At 42.2% G+C, this 24,686-nt stretch overlaps 1 protein-coding gene across 3 annotated transcripts in view; it reads left to right on the top strand.

Moving 5' to 3' along the window:
* LOC131459541 (transcription initiation factor TFIID subunit 4-like) overlaps positions 1-24,686 on the top strand; it is a 74,906-nt gene that overhangs the window by 5,641 nt on the left and 44,579 nt on the right. The window contains exons 3-11 of one of the 3 annotated variants that reach the window (XM_058629478.1): positions 5,074-5,220; positions 6,324-6,476; positions 7,019-7,141; positions 7,581-7,670; positions 8,734-8,937; positions 12,642-12,717; positions 13,788-13,902; positions 19,534-19,703; positions 24,330-24,460. In XM_058629478.1, the coding sequence (XP_058485461.1) occupies positions 5,074-5,220; positions 6,324-6,476; positions 7,019-7,141; positions 7,581-7,670; positions 8,734-8,937; positions 12,642-12,717; positions 13,788-13,902; positions 19,534-19,703; positions 24,330-24,460 (1,209 nt within the window). The remainder of the gene's footprint in view (positions 1-5,073; positions 5,221-6,323; positions 6,477-7,018; positions 7,142-7,580; positions 7,671-8,733; positions 8,938-12,641; positions 12,718-13,787; positions 13,903-19,533; positions 19,704-24,329; positions 24,461-24,686) is intronic. The other 2 variants (XM_058629480.1, XM_058629479.1) reach the window with 2 other exon arrangements.

Below are 24,686 nucleotides of genomic sequence, written 5' to 3'. Positions count from 1 at the left end.
TTTCCATCAGCATCCTGTTGGTCAATAGCAACAATGGCGGTCATTGTAAAGGCGGGCCTCGGCCAATCCGGTATGGCAGTATTGTTTTTAGTGATCGGCATATTTGATTTGGCAAATGATTTGCGCTGGATGCCCTTCCTACCACAACTCTGGCACGAGGAGTACACTGGATGTGGCCCTCCAGTCTATAAAAATAGCTATTACATGCTATTCTGCACTGCTCCTAAATATTTAGGATGGATACTTTGACCACATGTGTTATTAATGTGCTGCTAAGAACCTGGAGCTGAAACCAGTAAATGAAGAACACTGCTATATGTGCTTGTGTCAGGTATTTTAGCCTGTCGCCTGTTTTTTTAAATGATGATTGAAATGATCTCCGTCTTGTCTCGGTGACGTTGCAAGAAATGTTGTTGCATCCAACAGTGAATGTGAGCCAGAGACGGGGACATAGCGTTGCATGTCATCAGCATAACAGCAAAAATGGAGGCTAGGCTGCAGAATAACACATGAGAAGGAAAATGCCACAGACGGGACAGCGTCTAAGTTGGGGATGCATCAGTGCAACAGGAAAAAAAAGTTTAATCACAGGACAAACTACTCAAATAACTGGTAAAAAAAAAACAAAAAAAAACAAAAGAACATCACTTCTTTTCAACTTAATAACATTAAATCCTTCATTCAATCTGACAGGATTGTGGGTGGGTAAGGGAATAGTGCTTAAAAAACTGTCCAGAAGATCATTTCAGTGCTTCAGTAAAGTTGTCAGACCTACAATAACAAATTGAGCCATTCGTTGTAAAAAACAAGCACTTTTAGTGGACATAAAATAGATGCTCCATAGATTACATTTTAGCCGTTGCTGCTGTGTTGCAGCTGACAAATATTACATTTGTCAAAACTAACTCGACTGACAAAGGAAAAAGAAATTTGATCTGATTATCTGTGAATCTGTACAGTTGAAAGGAAGTGGGCAGGACCTCATTAAATGAACGGCTTCATTTTGGACCCTAATTGGGATGTGATTAATATTTTTAACTGTGTAATTATAATGGATGAATATTCTTGATTATTTTTGTCTATAGCTTAAACTGAGATTAATAGGCGAACTAATGTCTCAGGGCTTTTTAAATGGCTCCATGGGGTACGCTCATCAAAATTTAATGAGCTACTGAAACATTAATTGGAATTTGCTTATTATTACCTGTGGATACATCTGTCATGTAAAAACCTGAGCTTGTGCTGGTGGGTCCACACCTTAATTGCTCTCGATAATGTGTTTCAGTGTAATTTAGTATGAAAAGTGAAACGTCAGTGACGTGACAGTGATATAAATGCACCATTTAAATGTGCCACTTGCGCACATCCTAATATTTCCTCTGATTACAAAATCTTAATGTTGCTATGCTTGGCTCCCTCATTGATCTCAGATCGTAACAGAGAGGTTTGATTGTTCACATTGGCTTTTTTATAGTTGACATACATTTTACACTATTAAAAACTGTATACCGTGTTTAAGGTGAATGTTATAGTTAAGGAATAAGGTAAAGTATTTTTTGTGAGTGTCGATGTGCCATTGAATATTGTGGATGGTAAAAACTGACTAGGAAGTCGAATTGTTTTTATAATTTTTTACTATATCATAAATTGGAATTCAGCATTTTTGTTTAAATAGCTGACATTATGTCAGATTGAACTGTAACCAGTACTTATATTCACATCCAATTGATGTACTGACTGATTTCATTAATATAAGAATGAAATGAATGAATTTGTGTCCATTCTGATATTTACTGAACTATCAGCCGTAACTAGTCAACGAAGGAGGCATTTGCTTTAAAATGATTAATCAATGCACAACCCACAAATTAACTCTTGAATCCTGACAATAATAATTCTTCTACAGACTGTTTAAGACACTTTCCTATTTGTCTCTGTCCCTGTTAAAGAAAACACAGCTTAACTTTGCACTTTACTGAACCTCCTGCTCCTGAATCGGGAAAAGAACACTCAGGCAGTTTACTACTCATTATAATGTGAGTAGCTTGTAAACGCTGGAGGCTATATTATGTCCTCAATTTAATCTTGCATGTTTATTTGTTTAAGTTCAAATCTCCTTTGTTCTGGCCTCTTGAGTTTGGAATAAAGGTGCCACCCAAATATCTTTGGCACCTGTTCACTGTGACACCAACTGCAAGGACAAAAGAGTGACAGTAGAGGGCAGCATTTCATTGTCTCTTTTAGTTGGACCAGACATCATTTTGCTGTATCTCTGTATTTCAGTCTACTGTTCTGAGTAAGAGGAACTGTTTCTACTTATATATATAAAAAGAGTAATTAAATTAATTTCAGTGAACAGAATTAAATATGACACCTGTTGTGCTATTAAATGTAATGCAGTAATGCTCATACGTAAGCTCTATAACAGTGTGTGCACTTGATTAATGTCGGTATACCATGTTAGTGATTGGTACGGCCATCATATATTAGAGGGTGTGTAAATCAAATGTTCCATTAATGGAAAAGTTATTGAATTACCCTGATTATTCCATTGTATAAAAAACATATACAGCTTATGACAGGTTTAAGAGTTGGCTAAAATCTTTCACAGACGGTTAATGGTCATTCATTGTTCCAGGCCCCACAGCAGCCCACCACCTTCACAGACAATCAAATCCCCACTAGTTACATGACAACACCCCCCCCCCCCCCCCCCCCACACACACACACACACTCACCCCTGCTCTCAAAGTCAGCCAACCTGTATCCAGTATGAACGTCTCTCAAAACAATAAAAGACTTGCAGATTGTCATTGCCACTCACAGTCACACTGATGACACTGTAGCAGGGCCACGGCAGTGCCATCTCGACAGCAAAAGCAGGAACAGGGAAATGAAAGGGAATGGTGTTTATTCCCAGAGCTCAACCCCTCTGTCGGCCTGTCACTCTTCCTATGACCCTGAGGGAAGAAGCGGAAGGCATCCTGAGCTTCCTTCCTTCCATACCTGTTAAATCATTCATCATCCAACTGCCTGATTATTTTAAAAAGCTAACAAGGCTTTGGTTTGAGTGTGTTTGTCTGTGTGTGTGTGTGTGTGTGTGTGTGAGAGGGAGCGAGAGTGAATAAGAGAAAGGCATGGCTGGCGGTAGGATGCACCCTGTAGCTCTTACCCCCCCCTTTACCCCCTCATCCTCCGTCTCTCATACATCCACTTCCCCTAACTCCTTGGCGCAGTGCAACATTCTTTTAGATTCTGTAAAACTTTTGGGGGGGGGGGGGGGGGTGCTCGTCTTCTATCATCATATGTTTTTCCTCTCTTTGCCTCCACACTCCTGTTCTTGTATGTTTTGATTTGTCTGTGTGTGAATGTGTGCATGATCGCTTTGGCCTGTCTGAAGTGAGGGCTCAGTGCCATAGTTTGGGGGCAGAGGCTCTCTTGAATCGTCCTGGCAAATGGACGTGAGATCAGCCCCAGGTAGTGTGTATGTGAGTGTCTGTGTGTCTGTGTGGTAGTGGGCACTCACTCACCACCCATAGCTTTCCCATTTGCTTTCTGGCCTTGAAATGCAAATAGAATAACCTGACAAATTCCAGGGTCCACTCAAAAAGTGCATAATTCCACTGGGGGATTGGAATCATACTGTACATGTGCAAATACCTACTGTATGTCCTGATCTATTTGTTCTAAATGTACAATTTTATAGCTTTATTTATATTAATTTATATTTAATTCAAACCTGTTAACCTGTTTTAATTCAAACCTTGCCAATAATTCAGTACCAATACTGCAATGTAATTGTAATTTACCAAATGTCAACTTCTGTTCTGTTTATCATTTTCATCCATTTTCTACCACTTTACTGTTATAATTAGTCATCATTCTCTTGTTAGTCAGTAATGTCGGAGATCCTCTTAATTAAATGGTGCAGTGGCCAAGCCTGATATAGACACTACTATGCAAATGTTTTGTCAATAAAAGGCTGAAACAGGGAGCTTTTCATCTTAGTTGTAATGATTAAACGTAATTGACTGCACACACAGTGTTGATCTTGTTAGTTTTACCAAAGTTCCCTTTGCTGTCAGTCAGACTTCTTGTCTCGGACAACATCAGATCCTTTGAAGATTGATTCTTGTGCTTTATTGTTAATTATTATGATGTCTGATGATGATGACTGGAAAAAAATATTGTTTTAAAACATGAACATACGTTTTATTTCACCACAGCAAAATAATCATTGGTCTGTACAGTATATTTATGGTTAACATTGAGCAGGGGCCTCAATGTTAATTACTTGATTATAAATAACTTGATTATAGGCAGTAGAATTAAGATGTCATAGGGTAAGGTAATTGTTTTGTCTTCAGGAATAAATGTATTCATGATCTCAAGTTGTGTTAGAGAATAAATACAGCACATATAAAGGTATTGCTAAATTATATAAAATAATGCTGTGAAAATTGTCTTTATTTCCTAAGCTACCTGTTTTTAGCCAATCAGACACACACCTGCTGTGCTAAATAACTAAATTACTTATATGATAAAATCTACTGTATATTTGGGCAAGCCTTAAAAACTTTTATTTTTATGCTTTATATGTTTTCTGATCATTTTTCTCCTTTGTTTTCAATTTAATCACATGTTACTCTTTGCAGCAACAGGTGAATGTGAACATGCAGTTTTTTTGCTCCTGACCTCCTCCTCCTTCACCAACATGCTGCCACTCTCTTTCTTCTTTCCTGCTGTCATGACCTTTACTCCTCCCTCTGTAAGCCATGGTACCCCTCTTTTCTTTCTCTTTGCTCTCTGTCTTCTGCAGACCTTGTATTTTCTCTGCACTCCATTCACTTCCTCCTCACTCTTCCCTTCACCTTGAAACTGACACTGCCTCACCTTCACTGTTTTTCTTTTATTGTGTCCTTTGAGAGACCTTGTCATCATTCATCTCCCCTGTTCTCTCTCTTGTGGACTCACTTTCTCTTATGCTTTATGCTCCCTGTATCCTTCTTCCTTCTTTTTCTTCTCTTTGTCTCTCTCTCTCTCTCTCTCGGCTGTTCTTTTTCTCTCCTGCAGTCTCCAGTGACCTCACAGACCACCAGGCAGTGTTCTTTGACCCCGGCCAAAATGGTACCATCTCCCTCTCCCACTCCTTCCAGCCCTGCTCTCCAGACTTCCTCCTCTTCCTCTTCTTCTTCCTCCTCCTGTCCTGCGCTCCGCCCAGTGAGACTTGCTTTTTGTCTTCTGCCTCCAAAGTTTTGAGAAAAAAATGATGTCAAGATATATTGTCATGCCTTGGTTATTTTCTGAGCCACCTGAAAATAACACTACAGGTTGACTGATATGGGTTTTTCTATTGCAGAGGTCAATACTGTGATTTAGAAATCCAGCCATTTGAGAAATACTGTTTATGATGCATTTTTGTTGTTTTAAGTAATTATCAGCTGATAAATGAATTAATAATCAACTGACGCCAATTATGAATGCTTAAATTTGAACTCTCCTGACTATACATAAAGATCTGGGAGGCTCTGTTTGGGTTCAGCGTGTCCTATCAAGACTTTCAGTGTGTGTAGAGCACTGCGATGACACACAGCTGAAAATCACTGCAGATTTAATACAGTATCTTTGCTTGCATTTGTATTTATCAGTGGGCAGTTTACCAGGATCTTTCTTTGTAACAGAAAATATACTGTGACTGTTTGGTGTTCCTTGTTCACGTTGTGTTAGAAACCCGCTCTACCTCCTGAGCCACAGTCGCCCTAATGTATGTGGTTTAAGAGTGACCAAACCCGCATCATTTACAGCTGAATTTAGAACTGTGTGGTTCATGATTTTATCACATAAGATGCATTTTATTTAAGTGTGAAGAAGAGACCCTGGGAAATCTGAAAGAGAGTCATGAGGGTTTCAGCTTTAGAGATCGCTAGTTGTGATTTATGTGTCATCGTCATCCAAAACACATTGAGTCGGTAGCTTGAAACTTCAAGTCCAGTTGGTACCGACTCAGTGTGTTTTGGATATTGGATGTTTTGCCTTAAAATGTTCTTATGAAAAACATGCCACACTAAAATGTCTTGATGGATGATTGAAGCTTCTTTTAGCGATGCATTTATTATGAAATGCCTCTATGTCTCTTGTCATTCCCAGCCACTCACTTGTCACCACCTTCCTCTTCTCCTCCTTGTCTGCTAAGCAATGTCCACTGAAGTCAGGACACCAGATGTGACAGGAGCGCTGTGGCGCCTGCCTCCTTTCTCTGTGGCCTTGCTGTGAGCGAAGCGTCACGTCCTGTTTATCTCTCTGTCTCTTCTTTGCTCTTCCAGAAGGGCCCTGTGGCACCGGCCATTGCTGTGACGGCTCCGCAGCAGACCCCCGTGGTTATAGCCCCCCAGACCCCAGCCCAGGCTGCCTCCCAGCCAGTGCAGCCTGCACAGACAGGCATCGCGGCATCCCCCGCAGCCTCTATTGTGTCCCAGGTCCGTTCTCTCTCTCTCTCTCACCCTCCTCCACCTCCCGCTCTCCACAGCTCAGGGGCGTGGGTACTGTCACAGCTGCCAGCAGGCTGTTTGTGTCACAAGCTCAGCTCCACAGCCTCACACAACTGTCTGTGGACAAATGTCCTCACAACTTAACATTCTTCCACTCACACGAGTGCATGCTAACCCACAGACATTAAGATGTGGACGTAAAGACACAAATCCATCATGTTCACAGTCAGAAACATGGACATACACCGGTACAAGATATTAAAATGCACACTGAGCTTCACAACCAAGTAGGTGAGATCGTAAAGAGGCTACAGTTTGTTGCCATTGGCAGTTTTAATGGACAGATGCTATGATTTATGTGACTGCAATGATTACATGGCAACAAGTGTGCACTGTGAACAGATGCTCTTCAGCTCCGTATCAGTCCAATCATTTTCTTCTCTTATGTTTATGCACTTGAAGTATTTGTTAAGAAAATACAGCATTGATGGAGTTAGATCATTGTTTTTGGCTTTCTTTTATTCTCATAGGAAATGCAAGAAAATGTGAAGAAGTGCAAGAATTTCCTGGCCACACTAATCAAGCTGGCGTCTCACAATTCTCCGTCCCCCGAGACATCGAAGAATGTCAAGGCTCTGGTTCAAGACCTGCTGGTGAGCTTCGAAAACCAAGCAACCAAGAAACAAGCAAGAAAAAAACACCACAATTCCTATTCAGTAAACATCACAGATTTGTGTTAGTGTATTCAGGTAAATGTGTGAACAGTTGCACAACAACAATATTTCTGAAACATCTAAATGTGTGTTCTTCTTAGCTTAGCTGTTTGCACTCAGTGATGTCAAATTGTGTGACCTTAGTGGTTTAATGCATTTAATATTTTAAACCTCTAGATGGCAGCATGCAACTTTTCCAATTTTCTCTTTTTTTTTTTGTCTATCATGAATTTTCAATATGCAGAGCTATTATTCATGAGTGGAGCCCAGATGGCAGATGAGTAGCCGATCATCTGCACCAGTCATGGGGTTTCATGTCTCTGTGTTCAGTGTGTGTTTCACTAACCATGTTAATACTTTCCCCTTCACCACCAAACAGGATGCTAAGATTGAACCGGAAGAGTTCACCAGCCGACTGCAGGCCGAGCTCAAGTCGTCTCCACAGCCTTACCTGGTGCCCTTCCTCAAGGTGGGCTTCTTGCTTTAAAGACCTTTCTCCCTGTGATCCACACCCACCTGGCTTCTTAAGCTGCCCCTCTCAAATATTTCCCTGACGCCCGTAAAAACACACGCACAGACACACACCTCTGATATGACCTCTGCCCCCACAGAATGGAGTGTCACAGGTGCCTGACTGCCCAACCCAGCTCCAAACACATACAGTCATGCAGTGTTAGGCTGCTTATGTCAAAAATCTGTCTTGAATATTTTGTACGGAACCTGAAGGAATCAAAAGTCAAGTATTATATTTTCTGAGCAGTGTACTTTTAAACATCATCTGCTCTACCTGTCTCTGCTGTTGTGAAATGACTATGGAGGCTTTGCAGAACTTGTCAAATAGCGAGCACCAGTACAGCAGCGCACACGCATTCGTCTCGCCTACATATTTTCCTGTGACTCCTCTGTGCGTTACACGCCGCGAGCTGCGTGACTTCTGCTGACCTCAGCGTCTGCCGTAAAGCACATATTGAAAGTGCAACCAAATTTGTGCACGACTGTACATGACACCTGTCAATCCTCGCGGCAAACCCTCGATGGAATATCAAAGTGAGGAAGGAAATATTCGGTACCACCTGTTAAACAGTGTGTTGTCGTTTGTGCATTCATCGATACTGGATCACAACAAGTCCTTGCCATTTGCTGTGCGTTCGTCCGCCGAAGATCTGATAACAAATCCCATGATTCCACGCTGCTTCACGATGTCATCAAACTAGGTCTCCTTCTATTGTTTAGATTGAGAGACCCCAGTGGCAGAACTTACACATACGGTGTGTTTTATGTATGAAATACACACCATATGTAAATGATCTTGAAATGAAGTTTAAGGGTAGAATCTTACTTTTTCCAGTTTATAAATCCAAAAAAAAAAAAAAATGGACAAGCATCTGTGGCCATGCCTTTGTAATAACATAACACAGACTTAGCCAGTGACCACAACAGTGTTTGCTTCTGCAGCTGTGTTTGGTGTTTTCTCATGCATGTCTGTTTTGCTCTATGACTATAAACTCTGGCTTCTCTCTCCCTGTCAACAGAAGAGCCTCCCGGCCTTGAGGCTGTCTTTGCTGAATAGTCAGCACTCCATGACCCCGCAGCAGGGAGTCAAACCAGCACCCGGTGGTGTCCCTCCTGCCATCGTGACCGGTCCAGCTGTCCACATACGCCACACTAACAGCGTCAGCACCACTCCGGGTGCCAGTGTGCTACCCACCGGGACGCATGGACATGCAGCTGCCATGGTATGTATGGAAGGGTCCCGCTGGAACTTATATTTGTCAATAATTCCAGAAAAGAAAATACAAAATATAGATGTGTCTCATTTGATTTACTGTTCCTAGTTAGAATCACACCAAGCTTACACTCACTGTGGATCTGCACTCCCAAAAAGAAAAAGAGACGAGAGGGACACACACACTCATGAAGAAATACTTTTTTTCCTTAAAAAAAGGGGAAAATCTTGCTAAGTACTTTAATGAGACACAGACACACATAAGCCCTATTCTCATCTTGGAGATGCTCAGTTTCACTAAACTATGCCATTGGCCTCTGCTCAACTCCATTGATCAAAGCGGACGGTGGTCAAGCACTTGGCTCCAAGGCATCTTGATTATAATTGTTCACTCATGTTCACAATGCGATCGTCGATTAGAAAAACTGCACTACACTTAAGTGTATAACTAAGAAGTGTGAAACAGAGGAATAACAAATGCAATAAATGTTTTCAGTTCAAAAATCATTAAAACCCATGAACAAAACAGCAGAAAGAAATGTTGTGGTTTGATCAAAATTGTTACAATTTGAAAATGTGTAACCAAATAGAGGCTCGTAGGCGAGCATCACTAAGGAGGCTCGAGCTGAAGTAAGACCTGGTCATGGTCAGGCTCCAGCCCTGGACACTTACCAGCCTCACCCGACGCATAGCCGTACCATATTACCGTGGGTGTCTGTGTGTGTCACGGTTCAGAATCACAGGTTAACTCGCAGCACAATACGTGATACATTGCCCCTGATAATGATAACGTGACAAGAGTGAGTGCATAATTTATAAACAGAAACATTCATTCACTGTCTACCGTTTTATCCTGCATCTATCGCTGCTGGTGCCAATCCCTGCTGACATAGGGCAAAAGGCGGTGTACACCCTGGACTATTTAGATTTTTCAGTTAACCGCCGCATGTTTTTGGAAACTGGAGAACCTGGAGAAAACCCACACACACACACTCACTCACACACACACACACACACACACACACACACACAGGGAGAACATGCGCACAGAAAGGCTCGAACCGGGACACAAACCAGAAACCTTCGTGCTGTGAGGCAACAGTGCTAGCCATGTGCTAAATATTGCTGTATCAATATTTGTCCCACCCCTAGGCTGTGTATGCTCCCTATGTGTGTGTGTGTGTGTGTGTGTGCGTGCATGCGCACCGAACATCATGTGACTACACTGTGTTGGGTTCAAGTGCGGTCAGACTCAAGTTGGTCTGGTGCAGACATGGGTGGGCGAGCTACGGCTACTCTTTTACATTTGCTCTCTGCCACGCTGTCTAATTAGTCTCACTTTTGCCCCTCCTTCCTTCTCTCCATCCCAATTGTCTTTCTCAGGTTCCCTCTTTTGCTTTTTCTGTCCCCTTGCCCTCACTTCACTGCTCTCCACATCTCTCCAACAGCTTCTCCCACTCACTCTCACATCTCATCTCCCTCCCTCTCTCTCTCTCTCCCCCCCCCCCCCCCCCCTTCACTGCTCTCTCTATCCGTTAACCATGGAAAGGGTGAAGTGAGGTAACTAGGTCAGCCCCAGGTCAATTTTAAAGCAATGGGGCGGCCGCAGTCTATGACCAGAAAATGCCGCTGGTCTCTCTCTTTCTTTCTTACGCACACACACACACACACACACACACACACATGAACACATACCAGCATAAGCTACCACACAAAACATCAGTAAATGATCGCTCCTGGCACATTTTTGAAACTAGACAGCTACATCACTGTATTAGGCCTAAAAAAGATCTTATGTTATCAGTACTGTACTGTAGAGCTGTATTATTTAAGGTTTCCTCTATAATTACACTAACCTCACTATAGGATGCAGTACTGCAGATGTTTTTGTATACAGTTTAAAGTACACGAAAATAGAAAATCTAATATTATTTTGGATAAACAATGTCTTGCCGAAGAACCCGTTATACAATAATCTGGTTAAAAACTAAATGAAAGTGGCCCTTAAACATCCTCAGGCTAAATTATATATGGGATTAATGGACATGCTATAACAATGGATGAATTGGGTTGAGTTGTAAGTAGACCTTAATGCAGGGGCGTCAAACATATGGCCTGTGGGCCAGAACCGCCCCCACAAGAGGGTCCAATCCGGCTCACGGGATGAAATTGTGAAAAATTCAAATTATGATTAGAATCTAATCATAATGTGAAATACTGTAGTTTTCAGCTCCAGATACCTGTGATTAAATGTTGTGTCCTGTTGTTAGTGCTGCAACGATTATTCGATTAATGAATTATTAATCAGAACTAATTAATTTAATTGTCAACCATCTTGATTTCAAGATTGATTCATCTTTTTCTGGGTTCTTTGCTCCATATAAAAAAAGACATCATTAAAACTGAATGATTTTGGTTTGTGGACGAAACAAGACATTTGAGAACATCAATTCCAGGTTTAAAAAAAAACAAAACACTGAACACTTTTTTCCCTGACATTTATATATAAACCAACATGTTTTCAGTGACCAGTTACATAAGCCCTGACACATATACTCTATATACATTACCACATTAACAAAGTGAGTGTGATCACTCAGAGGTGATTGGCAGCATGTACATCATCAGTTCACAGCACAAGCAAACATGGCTTTACTACAAATGGAGTGCTGCGTTTTGACAAACCTTCCAAACAGTAATTAAAACATCTTGCATTTAATTTCACTCTTAAGAATAACATGTCACAAAAAAGAGAGGGTTTAGTTTTCATTTTCTTTCATTTACCACTAGAATCCTGAACTTCCTTACCTGTTATCCCCCCTCTCTCCCCCCCTCTCTCCCTCAACTGTGTCATCAGGTGGCCAGAGGTGCTTGCTATCTCTGCCTGTGCTGAATGTATTCTTCCCTCTTCCCCTGCTATTCTCCTAGGCCCCTGCAGTGGATCTCTGGGAAAAATGGCCTCTGTCTTCTTTTCCGTAGCTTGAACAGTAATATAGCATGTGTCAGGGAATGGAAAACAAGGCTGAAAAATATGCAGCAAGAAGCAAACTGGTACAAATGGATGGCTGAGCCCGAGGCTCAGCCAGTGGCTGCTACCAGGGAAGGAAGTGACTCTAATAGCCCAGCACAGCCCCTCACCCCCCCATCTGCTTCTTCTTCTTCTTCTTCTTCTTCTACTTATACTTCTTCAACTAAACTACTTTTTCACGTCAGTCTTGACTTCTTATTGCCTTTGTCTTATCTGAAAATGCACACAAATGTAGGTCACACACAGTGACAGAAATTCATCCGCGTTGTGCATTTAAATTGATATCCACATTGTCAGTACAGTGTGCGAGGATATCCAATGTAGAATTCATCATCCCCGCATTTATTCAGCATCTAATTCTGCTATCTATCCCTCCTATTATTATTATGCTACAGTGAAGAATAAAAAAGCGTAAAAGCGGAGTTGCTCTTGACAAGGTTGTCCCCGCATCACAAACTGACAAAAGTTAGTTTTTCCTTGAACAAATTTCTCTTGGGGATTGTGCAAGAACTCAGCCAGTCATGAAATTCTCGAGCAGACGGGCAATTTCATACTTTTTTAATCTCCCCTCATACACTGTCGAATTGTGTCTTTCTTTGAAATGCTTTATTAAAGTAGACAATCTATGTTTGTTTGTTTGTTTATTTATTTATTTGTTTATTTATTTCATTTCCCTGCTTCCTTAGGGCGTTAAGACAGCGAGTGCTGTTGGTGGCCAGGTGCGGATGCCTGTGGTGATCACACAGTCTGTCAGAACACAAGGTAGGACATCTGCAGGCCTTTGCCAGGCACTTTTGATTGAGTCTCCTGAAATCAGTTACATGTACACTATTTGTTTAAGGCACTCATGTCTTTTATTGTGCCAAAAAAACGGTTCAATCCAGGTTCAGAGAAAAGACAAAACCAAGACAGAGAGATTTGGTCCACGTTTGTCCTGTATCTGGTCTGAATTTCTTTATTTTTCAGTGTGAGATAATTCAAAACTTTCCAAACTAAGCCTGATGTTCTGGTTGAATAAAGAGCCAATGAAACGGGTCAAAGAGAAGATAACCAAGAGTGCATATCTAACTGTCTACTCAGGAGGCTGTGAGATGTGCAAACAGTCAGGAGCCACAGAGAACAGGTTGTTTTTACCCCCCTGTCTGGTTATGAAGCCTGCTCAAACATTTGTGCTGCTGCTTACTCACACTGATTCACAAACACTCTTCCCACAGAAGCCCACAAATATCGCCCCAACACCAACCGGTCGTAACACTCCCCAAAGAGAGCTGTGCTCTCAGGTGGTGTGCGTATGTAGTGTCTGCATGTTTTTGTACCTGTGTGTGTGTGTGTGTGTGTGTGATCGGCGGTGCATACAAATTTGATCTTCCCCCCTTCACGAAGATCGCCTGCAGTGCAGAATCTGTAGGTTGTTTTATGCCCATAAATTGGAATGCGGGGATAGTTCTAAAAATACTTTTCTTTGCCTCTTGGCGAGGAACATGCCTGTTAAAATCAAGTTTAAATTCTCTCTGGCAGTCCTTGTGCCTCTCTGGAAAATGTGTCTCAGAGCAGGATGCGGTTTAGGAGTGTAAGGAGAGCTGGTAAAGCACAGTGATATTGACAGAGCAATGCTCTCCGCACCAACCTGGGGAGAGTGACAGTACCACTTCCCCCCCGAAAAAAAACCCCATTTTGTGCCTGTGAGGAAAACGGAGACAGTTGAAAGTAGTCGTCAGACAGGAGGATGTTTGACACTGACAGAAAGGGACACTTCAGTGATAACATTACTGCTTTCGCTGTTTTGTTTAATGTTTTCCTTTTTCTGTTTTGTTGTTATCTTACCTTAACAGGCATAATGGGGAAGGGAGCTGTTATCCAAGCAGGGAAAAGCCCCATGGGCTTGGCTGTTCAGGTCTCTGGGAATCAGAAAAACAAGCTCAACGACCCCGGAGGAGGCTCTTTCAGGTACAGGAGACCAGTCATTCAGTATCAAGCACCTGTTGTTCCTAGGAGTCATCACATGGGGGCAGCATTTCACTAAGATGCCTTGGCATGACTACAGGCTACACTCTCAGCTAAGGCTGTGAGTGTTTATCCCAGTTGCTTGCCTGGTCACCTGGCTGCCTGCCTGCCTGCCTGCCTGCCTGGCTGATCGGTGGTCCTTTCTTTCTGCGTCCACCACATAGCAACACAGGACCAGCCAATAGATCCCCCCCCCCCCCTCACAATTGCCCTCCTTGTGTCAGTGTCACAACTCATCGACAGGATTAGAAATGAGCAAAATCTTAATTTAGAAATAAGTTAATTGTGTCCAGATGGCTGGGAATTCTGGATGCGGTTCTGCAAATACCTTTTTGGTTAAGTCAACCATACGGTATTTAGCCTGCAGCCTCGCTCTCTCGCTCTTTCTCTCTTTCTCCCCCTCTCTCTCTCTCCCTCGGTTATGTCTCAGCTTCAGCTGGGCTTTTGTCTCAAAACATGAAAGGTTCGTTGCCCACATGCTGGCCTTTGTGGTCCATGTTTTGTATTTTTGTGTACATGCTTGTGTGTATGTTGTGTGATGGTTGCATATAAGCCTCTGTTCATCTGTGTTTGTGTCCCAGCGCTTGGGTGCACATGAACATGCAGTGTTATGTGATATCCTAAGATTGTATATATAAATATATATATGTACACTGTACGTGCACTGACGGCAGGAGCTGGGTTTTGTGATTTCGCCCATGAGACCGTGCGCAGGCAAGAAGAGTTTAGGTCACATGGGCCAACGGGTTCATGGTAATGGCCTCCATCTCCTCAGGGAAAAGGCAATGCCAGGGGCTCTGATTGATAAACCAATAAATCTTTAGCTGCGTTGGTAATTAAGCTGTCAGGCTTGCTTGTTACTGACGACCTTTTTCCCCCTGCAGTGATCACAGTGGCCCTCATCACACACAATCTCGCTGGTTTCAATATAAACCCAATAACGCACAGCACCACTGTCACAGGAAAAGCATTGCAACCATGTGGTACTTCATGGGGTTTACCCGGTCTGCACTTGTGTGTTGAACAAGCCACTTCACTTAAATTAAAATATGTGGTTGAACTTGATATTGATATTATTTAGTGTATAATGAGAGATACATTTTCACCATGTGTTAAACACCACTGCTTTATTATTATTTCTATTTTTAGTATACACTTCTATCAGAGCGAACAGCATGAAGGTCTGAGCTGGACCTTTGGTGGTTGCTGGCGTCTGAAACGTCTTCGTTTCTTCTTCTTCCTGCGTTGCTTATGGTTTGCTGTTGTTTTTCTATCCTGAGGATATAAACATGTTGGAACAGAGTTCAGTGTTAGAAGGGGATGTGTTGGATGCCATTACAAAACACATTTTTGAAAGTACCAGGCCCATATTGGTAAGTCGAGGCTGATTTTAGTTATGAAATATCCTTGTTGACCAAATGTTGAGAAGTTCTTGACCAGAAACAAAGTTTAAGATACAAAGAAAGAGAAACTATTGCAAAAGGATCAAGTGAATATAAGCAAGAAAGAAAAAAGAAAAAAATAACTCCACGGGCGGGCCTGGTCAGTCAGCCTCCATCAGAGTCTCCCACCCAGACTGCACTGTGCATGTTCAACTGTAGTTTGGGACTGATGTGTGTGTGTGTGTGTGTGTGTGTGGCTGTCACTCTGAGCCACTGGTCCCAGCAGGCCAGCTGTAGCACAAACACACACATACACACTGCAGGGCTTGTGGGGTTTCCAGTGCAGCTACAGCCATCTGTGTAAGTGCTTGTGTCAGTGTGTGTGTGTACGTGTGTGTGTGTGTACGTGTGTGTGTGTGTGAAGTTTACAGTACAGAGTGAAAGCAGCTGTCTCTGATGCCCCCTCCTTTCCTCATTTCTCTGTAAACACTCAACATCCGCTGTAATCACAGGCGAGCCAGTCGAGGCCCTCAGCCCTCTGCCAACCTCTGAGCTCAGCCTCGGCCCCTCGAATCCAGCCCTGTCCTGCGTGGTGGACACATATCTGGGCACATAAACACACACACACACACACCCAGCACTTGCATATTCATAGGCAAACGCACTGTACATGTACTATATAAGGAGCAAAGATTCCTGTTCATCAAAGTGGATGATAATAGTTAACCAGCTTTTTTCCACCATTTACCAGTGAAATTATTCTGTGTGGTTAAATCCATTGTTGCTCAGACATGGCAGCCACAAAATGATGGCTATAATATAGAGTATGTTCCGAATAGGCTGCAGTGCTACGATGAAACTGAAGATGAAGAAGAAGGAGGATGGAATCGCCTCAATGGTAAATAGGAATGGCAGAAATGTTAATGTGGTGTTAATAATGGCCACATCAAAGCCCGTGCCTTCATCGGCAAGAACATCAGCTGCCTCACACCCAGGCAGTTGTCTTTTAAATTATTAATATATACATTGAATTTATAATGTTTTACGAGGTTATTGACCCCAGTGCTGCCATCCGTTTGGTTCCTGAGCACATAATCCCATCAGGTGCCCAGTGAACCCCAGGCTGCTCTGTGGAAAGCTTTATTGGTCCATGTTTTCTTGTGTGGGCACAACATGCCTGCACAGGCCCGAGTGTGAGTGTGAAGGAGATTAATCAAGTCCCTCCCACCTGGGTAAAGAGACCTTTACCCATAGGGATGTGGCGATTGGGATGGTGTACACTAGAGCTCTGGATATACCTTCACCTATCCACATGTTCACACATAATCTATAAATGGTAAGCGGAGGCCTCCCACCACCTGAGGCGTGCCCTCACTGAGACACAAGCTTGATATGAAAAAGACATGCATATGTATTTCTGTGACTGCCGGCTCCCATGTCCTCAGGCCAACCCAATCCACTGCTCATTTGCGTCTGTGGAAGCTAATTACATCTCTGCTTTATTAGTGCAGAGGTATAGTCAGAAGTGTTTTGCATTTCATATCTCATTCCCTCCTTTTAATGTCAGACCTGTTGTCGGCTCTGATTTGATGTGAGCGATATTCCGCCCTTCAAAGAAAAAGAAGTTATGACTCTTAATTTTCTTCTTGGATAACTGTTAATGTTTTACGGCTCCGTGCATTTGTCCCTACTGTTCATAACATCTCAGACTAAAGTACTTTCTGAATACCTATACATCCAGGCTGGCAAGAAGGACGCAACGTTTAGTTTTGTCCCAGGAATTGAGCTGTAGCCATGCCAATCAATGTAAAAAAATATGCCTAGAATTGAATACACTGGCGCTCATGTTTGATTTTTAAAATCGGATTTAAAAAAAAACCCTCTTTTTTTTTGGTGTTTCAGTGCCTCCAGCAACAAGCTCTTGCCCTCTGGCAGATCATATGAAGTCGCCCACTGTAAACCCAACCTTTTCAAAAATTAATTGTACCTATTTGCATCACATTTTATACCGTGCTGGTTGAGGACTCATGGAATTTTTACCACAGGCAATGTGCAATGCACAATATTTGTACGTGCAAAAGTGAAGCACGAGTCAAAGACAAATTTCCCCCTCAGGGACAATAAGATTTTTTGTGTCGCGTCGTATCGTATTATATTTTCCATCCATTTCTCATCTCATCGCGTATGTGAAATCTCGGGAATATCCTCAAAGAATTTCTTCAAATTTGGCACAAAAGTTTTCTTAGACCCAAGTATGAGCTAATTAGAATTTTATGGTGAAAGACCAAAACATGTTTTTGACCTTAACTCAAGAATGAATTAGCTAATTATGGCAAACTATCGTTAATATTGTGCATTAAGTCAGAACATGTAACCCGATTACCCCCTGAGAATATTTGTATTCAGATCATCTAAGATAACCTGCATTGGTCAGCTGTAATAGATCTGTCCAAAAAGAACATGTTGAGTATTTGTTGTCTCTCAAACCGAGAGATAAGCACATTCTTTTTTGACGTTCTCAGACTCTTCTCATTGTGTTTGAGTAAAGTAAAACCATGTGATGTTCCATTTGCTCCACCAAAATAGGAATGTTTTATTTTATGGTCATTTTTAAGGCCTTTCTGTTTCTTTGCACAGCTCCAATACTGTATTACATACAGATGACTACTGGTGATATTGCATAATGCTTTAGTTTTAAGGGATCTTGTGTAATCAATCATCTACATTAGCCACGCAGACGGTTTTGAGCTGTGGAAGTTGCAGCTACTTTTTGCCTGAGTGAACATGGCCTCGGGCATGTTTCCTTTCAAGACACTTCAAGTTATCCACAAGGACGTGATGACGAAAGTTGCACAGCCTGAGGTGCAGCAGGGTGCAGGCTATAATCCTATATATCCATGCATGTGTTGTTGTGGAGATCCTCTTATATGAAGGCAAGTCATAATTAGACTGAAGAGAGGAGGAAAACAGGGGAGAAGGTTGAGGTGTGCGAGGTTCAGGGAGCTGCTCTAATCGTCTTTGTCAACCTCCTGCCGTGGTGTCAGCTTTCATATCGGCTTTCCGTGGCAGCACCAAGGAGCAGGAGGACCTCGGCACAGTGGAGATGGCTGATGGTGTGTGCCAGCTCTCGGGCAGAACTCAGGGCCCCGCACTGCACACACACACACACACACATACACAACACGTGCACATGACATCTGTCGCAACCAACAACAGTGGCGTGGACGTAAATGACTGTGGAGGTGAGCCAGTGAGTGGCGAGAGGCCACTCTGTGTGTGTTCTGTGGTTCTTTGTTCCCTCTGTCAAAGCCACTCAGAAAATCTGCTGCTTGCTCTGGGCCAGTCCTGTAAGCACAACACATCACTGCTCTGCTAATTCAGGCCAGAATCCGAGTCATTACTTGCCAAGTACAATAATTGTGAAGGAATTTGTCTTTGTGACAGCTCACAAAGAAAGTTACTCCCTTTTTTGAAAGGGTGTGGGGACCTTGTTGACTGAAATGATCTGCATGTTTACCTCTTATATTCCTTTGCTCGTATGAATGATATGGAAAGCAGCGTTATATCTGGGAGAAATGACCAGAACCTCAAGGGAGTTATACATTGCAGTGTGTCTAAGTAGGTTGTAAATAGCATTTGCTGACATTAGAGTATAGCTAGATTCATCACAGCTCAGTGCCAATCCTCAGGAGCTTCCTTGCCAAGCTAAACCCCGTCCTAATGCTCTTCATCTCCCTGCCTCTCTGATTGTTGACACAAACAGGCCCTGGAATGGGAATTCTGTGCCATTATGACCTAACCAATCAACAGTTTAATCCAAGAAAATACTGAGTCCATCACAGGGCCACATAGAGACAAACAACCATCCACTCTCACACCTACAGTCAATTTAGAGTACAATTTGCCTAATCCCTAAATCTGCATGTTTTTGGACTGTGGGAGGAAACCGGAGAACCCTGGAGAAAACCTACGCACACACGGGGAGAACATGCAAAAAGTTGCTCTGACTGGTTCACGAACCCTGGTCTTCTTTCTGCAAAGGCATGAATGAATATATAGTTAGTTACACACACATCACAGTTGATAAATACGTAAATAAAATCAATAACTACTACACTTAGGCCTTTCTATTGTAGGAATACAGTATTTTCATTTGACCTATTTTGCTCACAACCCATCTTTGATGTTTCAGGGACGATGATGACATTAATGACGTGGCCTCCATGGCTGGGGTGAATCTGAACGAGGAGAGCGCGAGAATACTCGCCACCAACTCAGAACTGGTGGGAACGCATATACGCTCGTGTAAGGACGAGGCCTTTCTCCATCCGGGATTGCTACACAGACGAATTCTGGAAGCAGGTATGGCATTATATAATATACAGTGCGTGCACTGCCAGTTTTGTCATTTGAAGAGTTCGATATTCCTAGCTGCGTTTAGGAAATGCTGTTCCCTTGGAAGGCAATGTGGTACTTGCAGCAGCAGCAGCAGCAGCAGGAAGAATCTTGATGTCATCTCAATTTACCCTCGCCCTCCCTTTTTTTAAAAAACAAAAACAAAAAAAAACAATCCACAGTTGGGGGCATCTGTTGTCTCTTGTGTCAGGAACATGTTGTGTCTGTGTTTATAGTGTGTTTCTTGTTTGGCCTTTGTTTAAATTTGATAAGGCCTAACAATTCTTTCACCACCTTTAATGAATTCTTTGGTGGCTGTCTGAATTCACTGGACCCCAGGCGCACACATAAATACTTTATGGGTTTGTCTTTTGAAGGCTGGCTGTCAGATTGTCCTCTGGACTAAAGGGACTGAGTTTAGAAGGATGAGACTTGGCGAGAAGATTTCTTTTTAGTAGATCTTGACACTGCACACAGTGCTGCATGTGCCCATTTATACAGACACAGAAAACTTGTTTTGCTTCTTCCCCCCCCTCACACACACACACACATCACTACCAGCAGTCAAATGTATTACTTGAAATATACTCCCAGCTCTGGCTGCACAGTATAACCCGTGAAACCATATATTGAGGGTGATTACTCCAAAGTAACCAGCACCTAACATTTTGTTCCTGTGTAGCTAATGAAAAAACACACAGAGTAATTCCACTTCCATGGGGAGTCTGCCGCCGAGATCTTGTTTTTATCTCAATTAAAGTATCTTTAGTGCAGCACAGAGACCTGCAGGTCATGTTTTGTTATGTGGACTCTTAGCAGGGTTGTTATCCCGTCACCTTGGGGCAGAGGGGATGTTAAAAGATATGAATTTATCCTCAGGGGTGCACACAGCATGAGGCAGGGCAGGAGGCTAGGGCTCCCCCTGCTGGGGAAGTGGCAGGTATGCAGCTTTGTTGTGTCAGTGATTGGCCTCTCCATGCTCCCAGATGACAGCAGTCGCAGGGAGGCTCCCTCGCCCTGCCACCTCCACTCTATCAGAAAGTCTCAGCTGCTCCTCTTATCAGTTTCACTGGACCTGCGTATTTTTCCCTTGACCTCAGGTAGTAAGTCATAGAAAGCGTAATAATTAACATTTTATTTCCATTTTTTTTTTAAGATTAAAATTAGTGGAAACTTCATCTTGTTTTCACCTATTGTCTGTTGTTGAACAGACCTTGTACAATGTACAGCAGCATTAATCACAGAGGAAAATATGCTTTGCACTAGATTATACGCTACACCTAGAACAGCGCAGAAGACAATACAGTAAAAAAATACAATGTGGTAATAAAAGTAAGTGTGACTTTATCCTGTTAAACCCCCGTGCCCAGTCTACTTCCCTCAGTCCCCTGTGAAGTGCACCGCGTCTTCTTTTTGCTCCTCTCTTATTTCATCCACTCCAAACTAACACTCGTGTCTCCCTCTTCTCCCAAACCGCTCCCTCTCTCCCCTCATACCCCCTCTAGGCTTGTCCTGAGCACTTCACCCCTACATTTCAAGAACCAGAACACAGACACAGCTGGAGTTCTCTAGAAAAACTCCTCAAAGCAATGATCGTCCACACACACACACACGGGCAAGAGATCAGACGCAGGATCGTCATGCTCCTGGAAATTTCCCAAAAGAGTAAAATTTTATGACCTGAAACATAGACGAGAATAAACAAAGAAAGTGCTTCATACATACATGTAGCACATCGTGTAAGAGTTAGTGTTAGTGTTCGCATGTGTCAAAGAGCTACAAGCTCGTTATTGGGGTAGTGGCGGTGGTCGGGGGCTACATAAACAGTAAATGAACATTTGAAATTGTTTCAGTATTTTTATTTTAACACGTTTCCATTATCTCTGATGACACATCATGGTACTTTTATGACTTGATGTAATACATTTCTGACACGTCTATATAGCTTTAGTATCTGTCATTAACAGCTCTTGCCTGAGCCACTGCTCATTGCTTTACGGTTAAATGCCCATTTTTAATTGTATATTCTGAAGACAAATCAAATTTAGTTGAAGGCATCGATAGTCACTGTAGTCCTAACTTACGAATAATACATGTGCTTTTGGTTACCACCTCAAAACAACTGCTAAAAAACAATGTAATGTCTTTAAGTTAAGGACGTTAAGGAGCTGTCTTGTTTATTTTTATTTATTTATTTATTTGTTTATTGATTTATTTATTTATATATAATATTTTAGCAGAAATTGTAAGTGCACTGTGTGCCTATAGTCAGTTGTCTTTAGATATGGTGACGCTGTGAAGGTTTTAGATTTCAAACCACCGCATGAAACCTTGTGTCCTGTAAATGTGCTTTGTTTTATGATCAACGTACGTCTTCATGTGTTTTCTAAATCTCACCAAAAAAAAAGATCATATTTTCTTTGCTAGTTCTGGGGTTGGGTCTTTGTAACAATCAGTTGGGTGTGGACTGGACCAAGGATATGACTTGAGGCTTTGGTATCTCTGCTCTTTAAAAATAGAGCACTCCTCGTGGCTTTAATAGACCTTGACTACTGATGTGCAGTTAAGAATATTTCAGCAACCTCATCATCATTGTGGCCGTTAGAGCTCGCTGAGCAGAAACAGGTGGAGTTGGGTTGTTATATGTTTGTGGGCGGGGCTGAAAGCAGGAACGTTCCGATTCTGTCAGTGGCGACGGCGACTTTAAGAGTCGCAGAGTTAGATGTTTTATAGATGGAGATAGATTCTCGCATAGACGGCTCATTTAGGACTTTTTCCCTCATTCCCTGCCAGCTGCATTTCAGGGGGACCCTTGTTTCTATGGATACCGGTCCGTTCTATACTAAATAAATATTCAAGTTACCAGGCTTCAATGCAGATTGTGTCGAAAGTGATGATTTAATAAGCTACCGCCTAACATTGTGTTGCACCATTTAACATGAGACTGTATGTCGCGAACGAGAGTATGCTTTACAAAGTGAGTGACCAAATACATTGTGTGATAATCAGTGATGTACCTGCTAATTATTCATTATTATTCATTATGAAATCCCTTTCTTTTACTGAACATTACACATTATAAGCACATTTAGTTGTTTGGGCCTTGGTTCTACATCTAAATGCAGTAATGGACCCCATGAAGTTGTAATAGTCCGTTCTTTTGGGAGTTTGGAAGGCAACTGAAGCTTCTTCCGTTCAGAATTAATTCAAAACTAAACGACCAGTGTTTTAGCAGTGGCTGGGATACTTTATGTTGTAGGAACACTTTTTAGTAAGCAGCTGAAATCTTATTTGAATCATTACTTTATAAAAGACCGAGCCATTTGTCCAACTCTGTGATTTACAGCTGAACATGCATGTAAATCTCTCACATAGTCACAATAATGGTGTTGACGGGCAGATTACATGCCGTCATCGATGTGTTTACATGTTCTGTAATCTAACTGGAAATGATTCAACTTCTCATGCATGTCTTCCCTGCTCTTCACTCTCTCTTTTAGAATGAGGTACACTAAATATTAAAGCTACACAGCTCATTAATCCGTCTCTAACTGTTTTCTTGAGCCTCTTTTCTTTGTGTTTTATAATGATTCGTGTTATTACAATTTGAAGAATGTGTTTTTTTTCCCCCCTTTTGTGGTTAATTCTCCTTTCTCCAGAATATTAATGCATGTGAAAGATGTTGTTTTGTTCAGGAAGCAGAAGCCTATTAGTGTTTTTTTTCCCTTTGACCTTGTGACATTGCCACTCGCGTTGCCACTGTAATAATAAGGCTACCAGGGCTCCCTCCCTCCATCTTTTTTCAAAGCTTCAGCTGGTGAGGCGTGTGCACGCGTATGTGTATTGTTCAGCTGATTTAAATAATTGGTGTGGTTTACTTAAAATGGTGCCAGAGAGAAAATTATGTTAATGGAATATTTAAAAGGAAGTTGGAGAAAGATAGTAACCTCACCAAAGTGTGTCCTCCTCGCTTTTGTTATGACTTAAGATGAGTTTCGCTGTAAGGAAACGAAATGATCCTCCCACAAAAAGAGATGGTCAGTGTCGTTTACACACTCGATGGAGCTCAGCTAGTAAAGCCACTAAGACTGTGAAGCAAATTAACTTTTGTGTGATTCGTGCTATTTCTGGGAGTTAATTGCACTCAGACGGTTTCTCTCTGTGTGGATGTGTGTATGTGTACAGTAGATGTGGATGACTGGAGGGACTAAACGAGGGCCATAGTCTTCTGTTGCTGTGTTTTTTTTTTACAAGTTTGATTGTGTGTATGTTACACTCCGAATCAATTACTTTCTACCTGCTTAGCTGTTGTTTTTCCTCAAAAAGCCCAAACTGTGGATGCAAAAGAAGCAACGATAAAAACCGGCACTTTCAACCTTTTCATCCCTGCAGGATATTCTGGGACGAGAACCAACATTATGTTGTAAAGAAGTTTCAGTCATGACACAATCAGGGAGGTGAATGAGAAGCAAGTACAAACTGTACCTGTTAAATGAGAAAGAGACGTTAAATATGAATTTTTAGCAATGATTTACTGATTGTTGCCCGCTTGTGTGTACGTGTGTGTGTGTGTGTGTTGTATATCCTTCACAGCTAAGAAGTTTGGAGTCACAGAGGTCCCCATGGAGGCAGTGGCGTTCATCTCGCACGCGACGCAGTCACGACTTCGCACTGTTGTAGAAAAAGTGTCTTCCGTCGCACAGCACCGACTGGACTCTTGTAAGGTAAGAGGAACATGTACATACGCGCACCTCCATTTGATCTGGGTCTTGTATTTCTGCAGTGGGCAGTGGCAAGTTATTAGTTTTCAGCTTGAACTGCAAGTGAATCCACTCCTCGTGGCTGTTCCACTGCAAAGAATTTTTTCCTACACTTTGTACTGTTTTGCTGTGTCATAATACAATCACCAATCTAATCTAATCAGTACGTCCTGGTGTATTTCCTCTTCTT

Source organism: Solea solea, chromosome 5, assembly GCF_958295425.1.
Source record: "Solea solea chromosome 5, fSolSol10.1, whole genome shotgun sequence".
Lineage (NCBI taxonomy): Eukaryota > Metazoa > Chordata > Actinopteri > Pleuronectiformes > Soleidae > Solea > Solea solea.
The sequence above is the reverse complement of the archived record's forward strand: the minus strand, read 5'-3'. Positions and strand labels throughout refer to the sequence as shown.